At 43.9% G+C, this 9,165-nt stretch overlaps 1 protein-coding gene and 1 non-coding gene across 2 annotated transcripts in view; one reads left to right on the top strand and one right to left on the bottom strand.

Moving 5' to 3' along the window:
* Positions 1-4,431, bottom strand: part of PSMA3 (proteasome subunit alpha 3) — a 29,084-nt gene extending 24,653 nt beyond the window's left edge. Inside the window, exons 1-2 of the mRNA XM_003794412.3 lie at positions 4,284-4,431; positions 737-819 (exon numbers count right to left, since the gene is read on the bottom strand). Of these exons, the coding sequence (XP_003794460.1) occupies positions 737-819; positions 4,284-4,304 (104 nt within the window). The 5' untranslated portion in view covers positions 4,305-4,431. The remainder of the gene's footprint in view (positions 1-736; positions 820-4,283) is intronic.
* A 1,881-nt stretch (positions 4,432-6,312) lies between these two features.
* TRNAK-CUU lies at positions 6,313-6,385 on the top strand. Its single transcript has one exon. It is a non-coding gene; the product is annotated as a tRNA-Lys (tRNA).
* Positions 6,386-9,165: the final 2,780 nt, after the last annotated feature.

The following is a 9,165-nucleotide window of genomic DNA, read 5'->3' as shown; positions in this document are numbered from 1 at the left end:
CCAGGAGTTGGAGGTTGCTGTGAGCCATGACACCACGGCACTCTACCCTGGGGGACACTGTGCTTGAGGCTCTGTTTCAAAAAAAAAAAAAAAAAAAATTCTTTAGGGCTAAGCATGGTGACTCATGTCTGTAATCCTAGCACTGAGGGAGCCAAAACCAGCCTTAGCAAGAGCAAGATCCCTTCTCTGCCTCCCAAAATGAGAAAAAATAGCTGGGCATTGTGATGTATCCCTGTAGTCTCAGGTACTTGGGAGGCCAAAGCAGGAGGATTGTTTGGACCCAGGAGTTTGAGATTATAGTGAGCTATGATGATGACACTGCACTCTATCCTGGCTGACAGAGCAAAATTCTGTTTCAAAAAAAAACAGACTTCCCCAAATCTCTGCAGCTTTTTTTTTGCTCTAAGAGTCCTTTTACTCTTTTAATTTTTTATTTTAGAGACAGGCTCACTCTTGTCACCCAGGCTGGAATGAATGATGAGAGCCCACAAGATATATGAGAAATACATCAGTCACGTATTTAAGTGGAAAATCCTGGAATTGACTAGAATTATAGGGCCAGAGCTCATGGAAATCATTTGGCCTAGATGAGATCTGGAAATGAGGAAATTGAGATTATTTGGAGGCATATACTAATTTGTACCAAAGTAACATAACAAAGCCCAATTATCAGAAATATCAAAACTGATATATTTACTACCTGGTCAAAACAATCAAGTAAAACAATAGTTCTTACCTACTATTTTCCACAGCCTTCATGGCATATTCAACTTGAAAAACTCTTCCATCAGGAGAGAATGTAGAGGCAGACAGGTCATACTAGGGGGGAAAAGGCAATGATACACTTATAATAATGTATTTTTGGCAGTAGCAGCCATATCCTCTAACTGACATAGACATTAGCAATGTGTTATATCCCAAGAAAGACTACTTTTAAGAGAGGAAGGGGAGCATATCACAGCAGAAACACTGCAGTTGAAGAGTAATCAATACAAGCCCTAGATGAAGTCAAAACACTTCACAAAGAACACAAAACTCTTCTTTTTTTTTTGAGACAAAGTTTCACTGTGTCACCCTAAATAGAGTGCTGTGGTGTCACAGCTTACAGCAACCTCAAACTCTTGGGCTTAAACAATGCTCTTGCCTCAGCCTCCCAAGTAGCTGGGACTACAGGTGCCCGCCACAACACCCAGCTACATTTTGTTGCAGTTGTCACTGTTGTTTTAGCTGGTCCAGGCTGGGTTTGAACACCAACTTTAGTGTATGTGGCTGGCACCATTACTACTATGCTATGGGCACCAAGCCACAAAACTCATTTCTTGAAAAAGAAAATTAACACTGGAGTCAGAACTTTTAAATTTGTAGCTATAGCTGTGCCACGAACAAACTGAAGGACCTTGGACAAATCATTCGGAATTCACCAAACATTGAATGAGTATGTATTATAATCTATTTTATATAAGTAAGTCACAATACGAGAATACAGACATACCCACTTATTCATCAAGGCCTTCATTTCAAATCAGACCAGAACTGAATCTAGGTGCTTGAGAAGGAAAGGCACAAAGAGGGAAATAAAATGGTAAAGTGATAAAAGGAACTACTACAGACAGCATCATCAGGGGAGGCCTTGCTATGGTCATCATAGTTAGGCTCAATCAAACTTAAATGACAAGAAGCAAGGCATTTAGGATATGGAAAAAGACCTTTTCTGACATTTGGCACAAAGACATCAGGGTAGAAATAAACCTAGTACAGTCAAGGAACAAAAATAAGGTCACTGTGTCTTGAGTATGGTAAGTGGTGGTGAGAAAAGTAGATAATCTTAGCAAGGTAGCTAAGGGTCAAACTTCATTGGACCAACTAAGGGCCACACTGCATCCTTCCTCCTCAGCCTTTCCAGAAGAGCCACTAGGACTTACGGGCATATGCCACTGTGCCCGGCTAAATATTTATGTTTTGTAAAGACAGAGTCTTGCCACTTGGCTCAGGCTGGTTTCCCACTCTTGGCCTTGAGTGATACTCCCACTATGGCCTCCCAATGTGCTGAGATTACAGGCATAAACCACCATACCTGGTCAAAACCTTTAGAGAAGAATTTAGTAGCACCCAAACATAAGGCATTGCTCAATATTCACAGAAGGGGCAGGCAGTTAAAGTATGCTGTACCATGAGGCTCTTGAACCTGGAGGCTCCCTGCAGCAAAGACTGGCTTCTCAGGGTTAAAAAGGTAAAAAGGAAAAACTCCACCTCTATAATACTAAAATATCTCACAAGGAAGCCAGTGTGGTGGCTCACGCCAGTAATCCTGACACTCTGGCCAAGGTGGGGGTGGGAGATCACCTGACTCACAAGTTCAAGTCCAGCCTGAGTTAGAGTAAGACCCCATCTCTAAAAATAGTCAAGGTTGTGGTGGGAGCCTGTAGTCCCAGCTACTCCAGAGGCTGAGGCAAGAGAATTGCTTGAGCCCAAGAGTTAGAGGTTCCTGTGAGCTATGACACCATGATACTCTACTGGGGGCAACAAAGGGAGATTCTGTCTCAAAACAAACAAACTATATATATATATATATATATATAGTTACATTTTCAAGTATGTTTTAAAGGTTTGTAGAATGAAATACTATTAATTGGAATTAATATTAATGTAGTTGCAAAGTCCATTTGCTATGAGTTTAAGCATTTATTTATCCAAAAAAAGTATGACATAAATTTAGTATTTGTTTATTTTTTTAATATCGTTTGCATCTTTTTCTTATTGTTATTGCTTTAGTTTTGGCCCCTTAGCATAACTTTAGTATTTCATAAATGAAACAAATGGATTAAACCATCCCAGACTAAGTTTCCTATTATCAAACTCAGAACATGGGTATTGGGGTTTAATGCTGAATATCAGAATCTTGGGAATAAGCAGGATTAAACCGAGAACCCCCATTATTCAAAAACTCTTGTGCAAATAACCAACACATTTTTAAAAAACCTTTTATTTTCTAGATGGAGAATTACATAAAAGGAATAAACAGAAGGCTGCACATACACATTTAACAAAGGAAAGTAGAAAGCCAAACAAGTTAACAAGTCCAACCGCCAAGTCCTCAATAGTGGTTTAGGAGTCTGAAGCTGTTAAGTTCCTACCCAAAGTCTGAATGCCTAAAAGTGCTGTTGAGGAGCTAAGACAAAGGAAAACTGAAAGCATTCATCAGATTAGCTTTTCAAAACACTTTTTTAAAAAAGTTTTGCTCTGTTGCCCAGGCTAGAGTGCCGTGGCATCAACCTAGCTTACAGCAACCTCAGACTTCTGGGCTCAAGAGATCCTCCTGCCTCAGCCTCCCGAGTAGCCAGCCACCATGCCGGGTTAGTTTTTCTGTTTTTTAGAAACGGAGGTCTTGCTCTTGCTCAGGCTGGTCTCGAATTCCTAAGCTCAAGGGATCTTCTTACACGGCCTCCCACAGTGCTGGGATCTCAGGTGCGAGCCAGGTCCCAGTGGGTTTCCAGTGACTGCTACTGAGCGGTAGCGGTAGATCAGTACACTCCGCGGAAGGACAGAGAAAGTCCATGATGAGCCGCACTCGAGGCGCTGTTGGTCCACAGAAAGCACCGGCCTCAGACCACGGGATCCCAAGCTTCACCGCCTGAACGGCTCTACAGAGAACTGTTGCCCAAACTCTTCATACTTTCAGGCTCGCTAGTTTCCACTTTCGGTTTCCCTAAGTGGCTAAGGAAAATGACTCAGCACGCGCAGGGACGCCCGCCGGTCACCCTCGCCATCTGGAAGGCCGAAGTGGAAGGATCCCTTGAGCTCCGCAGTTCGAGACCAACTTGAGCAAGAGCGAGACCCCCGTCGCTACTAAAAAGAGAAAAACCAGGCGTGTGTGGCGCGCGCCTGTAGTCCCAGCTACTCGGGAGGATCGCTGCAGCACAGGAGTTAAGGCTGCAGTAGGCTACGATGACGCCACTGGACTCCAGCCAGGGCGACAGAGCGAGACTGTCTTCCCCCCTCCAAAAAAAAAAAAAAAAAAAAGTGACTCAGCAACCAAAGCTGCTCCAAATCTCACAACCGCGCCGCCAAGCTGGCTGCACCTGCCGGCTGCACCTGCGCTGAAAAGCTTCAGGAGTCGCCGTTCAGGCAGGCGCGGGCCTAGTCCAACAATGGGTACGAGGCGACGGGTCTCTGGGCAGCAGGAAGAGGCCTGCCGGACCGAAGGTGGTCCCGGCGCACCCCATTCAGGCTGCCCGAGTTCCTTCAACGCCACTCTTTAGGTTAGACTATCACACCAAACTCACCCCGGTGCCGATGGAGCTCATTGTGGTAAAACCGACGGAATACTCAGGGTCTCCAGGCCCAAGACGCTTCCCCTACCCTTCAGCGTGGCGCAGGGCAGCAACAGGCCCGCTCACTGGCTGCGCCGCGGCCAATCGCGTGTGTCTCTGCGGCTGGTTCCTCCGGCTCCAGCCCTCTGGACGAAAAGCATTGTGGTAAAAGGCGGGGGTCCGAGCGGCGGGCAGCGCGCGTGCGCAGAAGCACTAGGGGCGGGTCCGGGAGAAAGTGATGGTTCTTCCTTCTCTAGTGGTCGAGTTTGAGGGGCTCCCCGAGTTCTTTATCCAGGAGTTATTGTTTATCTTTTATATTATTCCTCTCTCTCGTTACTTTGTTCTTGTATGAAACAAAAAGGAGACATGTTCATATACTCTTACAAGGAGCAGAGAAAGCAGGAGGGGAGCAGGATCCTCTCGTCCTTGGCGTCCTCGTTTTGACCAGTAACTTGGTTGCATCCGTTTCACCTTCCTGTCCTCAGGTTCTCGCGAAGGGCTTTGCACTTTAAGGGTATCATCGTCGAGCTTAGCTTGGAATTGTACAAAAGTATTAATGCTCCCTCTATAAGTAGAGCCTTTTGGTAGACTTAAGGATAATCCTGATTAGGGGGGATACATTGAGCACTGACATTCCACATACTTCATTTAACGTGCAGGTAACAAAGGTGAACTAGGCATACCCCCATTGCTTGTGGAATTTTCATTAAATTGTAGCTTCGGGTTCTTAATTAATTATTTGCTTGATTCATGACGAGACTTAGATGGCGTGGGTATGGATTTGTTTGCTTGTTTCAATCTACTTACCGCAATTTTGGAAGTAGTACATGTAAATGTGGTATGTAATTTACACGTCTTTTTTACAAAGTGATAAGCCTTTCGGAGATATCAGACTGTTTTATCCTATTAGAATACCCAACACAGTGCTTTGCACTCAGCAGGTATTTAATGTGTTGAATATGAAACAAAATCAAATTCACTTCCCAGTTACATTCTGCCAAGTTACAAAATAATCATAAATAAACCAGTTTGTAATTGCAAACAAAAATTGTTAGTAATTGTAGTAAAATTTTAAGCTTTGAAATTCCAAATACTTAACTGCTACGTGTACTTTGAGGAATCCAAACATATTTTATGACATATTTTTTATTTGACTACTTTAGCAAATGTGTATTTAACTCAAATGTATTTAATTTCCAAATACTATGTTTTAGGGATAGTAGACTAAGAATTGTTTGTTATTTTCATCTTTACAATTATGCTTTAACTTGTACTTCTGAGCAGTAAGATAAACATCCTTTATCTAATCTACTACTACAGAAATTTGCAGAATTCTTTATCTTGAAAAGTTCACTAGTATCTCAGAATATCCTGTATATATTTCCGTAGGAGATAATTCCATCATCTCCTATCATAATTTGATCAAAATAAGGTTCTTCTCTTTGCCTCTTAGAATTAACATTCGGTATCATTAGTTTCATATACTATGATTCTTTCCCCCTGGCTTCTATCATTTGAGCAGAATAATAGCGACCTGTTAGCATCCTATGTCATTATCGGACATTGACTCGAAAGAGACCTTATTTTAATTAAATCGAAATACATTGTTGTCGATTTAACTTTCTATATGTATAATGTGGAACCCAAATATGTAGGAATCCAATATGCCATTTGGTGGAAGTTAGATAGCCTTGATACGTGTTTATGTAAAGCAGATAACATATTGGGCAGTAAATACTTTAAACCACTTTATAAAAATGACTAAGTGACTGTAAGGAGAAAAACTTGCATACGCTATCCATCATCTTCTAATACATACAAAATACAAATTATTAAATATAAGTTCAACTAAATGTTTTAAAATGTTCTCAAAATAATTCTGAAGTGCTGATTTGGTAGTATATTACAAATTTTTATTTAGAAACAAAATAGTACGCGGAGACGCAAGCAAATGTAGTTGAGTACTCATCAAAAGACAGAAAACGAAGGCGTTGTCACGAGCGCCCGGCTAGCTCAGTCGGTAGAGCATGGGACTCTTAATCCCAGGGTCGTGGGTTCGAGCCCCACGTTGGGCGGCCTGTAATTTTTGTCGGAAATCCTATTTTATGCTAAATTTTTATGGCTTCGTTAAAGCCCTTAAACTAAGTAGGGTTCTAACAGGAAATTAATATAAGCGTTTTCAATATTAACTAGAACTCTGGGAAAAGTTTTCAAATAGATCGCAAACTGCTTCTGCTCTTGAAAGCGCACGTCCCCGGCGCGGAGGAGAGTCGCGGTGGCCACTGTGTAGCCCTGGTGTTCTGTGTCACTTACTCAGTTGCTGGTACAGGGCAGTTGTGACTTTTATCCTAACAATATTATGAGCCCCAACTTTGGCTGCTTTTCTAAAATTTAAGAGATCCGATGTAAAAGTAGTTGCAGACGCCTGAAGACCGAAGAAAACACTTACACTAAGTAGGGTTCTAACAGAAAGTGAGCCCTTCACCCCAGCTGCCTGTGCGTGTGCGTTTCCCCCTTTTTCTTCTCTGAATACACGGCCTCTCCTGGCCGGGGGTGGGGGAGAAATTATCCTGAAGATTACACAGTGAAAAATGCTTCTCTCTACAGTCAGATTTCTACAGCCGGTGCATACATGGAGTTTTCCTCCATTGTTCTCGGGAATCGGTCGCGGTGCCTAATTGGATGGGCGTAAACACGTACAAAGGAGCGGAGTTACGCAGACGAGGCCGGGCGGTCGGGGTTGCGGCGGGGACGCAGCCCGGAGCTCGGCGCAGCCGGGAAGCCGCGCGCGGGGCGGGCGCCGGGCGGGCGCCGGGCGGGCGGTCGGCGCTGCTGCGGCCCGAGCGGCCTCCTGCCCGCGCCGGAGGCCCTGTGCCCTCGCCTGCTGCCGCCAGCCCCTTCTCCACTAAACCCTCAACGGTTCCCTCTTCTTCATTGTTCCCTTTGACATACAAACATACTGTTATTTATCTTAAAACGAGACAAAAACTTTGACTCACTTTCCCTGCAGGCTCCTCGGATTTCTCCGTTGCCCTTTGGAGCAGGTTACCCGCTGCTGTCTACGCTTTCATTCCTCTGCTCCCATCTCTAAACCTAGCGAGGCCTTTCAGACAAAGACCAACAACCAAAACGAACCCAAACCACCCTTGGAGTGGAACATCTGGTTCCTTATAGTGAGGGAGAACTGTGGAGGTGCTTCAGTAGGAGAGAGTTAAAAATAACCCATTTGTGGGATTTGGGCTTTTGTTGGGTAACTTGGGGGAGGGACTACTAGGGAAGTGGGGACTCGTTCTGGATTGGGTGCTCTCAGAAAGCTGGGCTACTCTATTTAATATGGTCTTAATAAATCTTAGCTATAGGAAGGTAAAAGAGGGGTAAGGCTGCAATTGGTAAAGCGCAGTCACTCACTTAGCCAGAGGGGGACGTTGGTATTTTGAGTTAGACAGTGACCAACTTGGCTGAAGTGGATGTTCTGTGAAAAACAGGAGAATGGAGTAAATTTGTGTAATTTGCTAAAAGAGTCCTATCAGTCTGTAATCGCACTGAGGCACGGCTGTGTCACCTTGGTTCCCCAGGTCCGGCTACTTCTTGCCTTTCTCAACCCACTCCTCCTTTCCTGCCCCTCCTCCACACCCTCCTCTGCCAAACTGTTCGTGGTCACCAATCATCTCCACATTACTAAATCTGATTGTTAATTACTACACCTACATCTACTTGGGCTCGCAGAAACTTATTATAATTCTGATCGCTCCGAGCTTCTTCCCTTGGCTTCCAGGACACTAATGCTCCATGGTTTTCTCTCCTACCTCTTCACTTTGGCGTGTGCTAGAGACAAGTCCTTGGGCCTTTTCTCTATCCACACTCCCTCACTTGGTGATCTCATGGCTTTAAATACCAGCTATTTACTGGCAAGTCTCAATTCATAGTTAAGAGAGACATCAGATTTCTTTCTTAAATGTCAAATATCCATTTGACTATGTGGTCGATAGCTCAAACTTAACATACACAAAATACAACCCTTGATTTTTTGCTCAAAAGCTTACTTCTCCTCCATTTTTTTAAATTAACAGTAACCCCACCTTTCTAATCTTGGAAAAAATCACTGACTCCTTTCTCTCCCTTTGATGTTTCCTCTCCCACAAGGACTTTGGGCTAGGACTTGTGACTAGATTTGTCCAAAGGGACAAAAGAAAGCATGATGGAAACAGTGTTTTGATGAGTATTTCCACAATGGGGCTTGAAAGCAAGCTGCCAAGAAAGAGGCCTGAGCGGACCGTCCTCTGAGGAAGCCACATGAACAGGGGCCATGTGAAGGGGACTGAGACTGCCTTGAGAGCAAAGCTTTCTTCGATCTTCCATCCTAGCACACCAATGAAATACGTGAGTGAGTATCCCTAGCCGATGCCATGTGGACCAGAACCGCTCAACTGAGTCTTGCCTGAATTCTTGACCCACAGAATAAGCAAACAAAGTTCTTACTGTTTTAAGCCACAAAACTTGGGGAGTTTGTTACATAGCAATAGGTAACTGAAATACCCACATCAAATCTATCAGGAAATCTTGTTGGTCTACCTTCAAGACATATCCAGCATCAGATATCTCACCTTTTCCGCTAGCACCCTGGTTCAAGCCATCACCTCATCTGGATTACTGCAATGGTTTTGCAACTGATCTTTCTGCTTTCAGTCTTAGCACAACATCAAGAATAATCCAATCAAAACCAGCCAGTCCCAGGCAAGGTGGCCCATGCTTGTAATTTCAGTATTTTGCCAGGTAGATGTGGGTCACTTGAGGTCAAGAATTTGAGAACTTAGCTCGGCACCTGTGCCTCAAGCAGCTAAGGCGCCAGCCACAA

This window comes from Otolemur garnettii, unplaced genomic scaffold (genome assembly GCF_000181295.1).
Source record: "Otolemur garnettii isolate 467f Iridium unplaced genomic scaffold, OtoGar3 scaffold00081, whole genome shotgun sequence".
NCBI lineage: Eukaryota > Metazoa > Chordata > Mammalia > Primates > Galagidae > Otolemur > Otolemur garnettii.
Note: the sequence above shows the minus strand (reverse complement) of the source record. Positions and strands in the feature narration are given on the sequence as shown.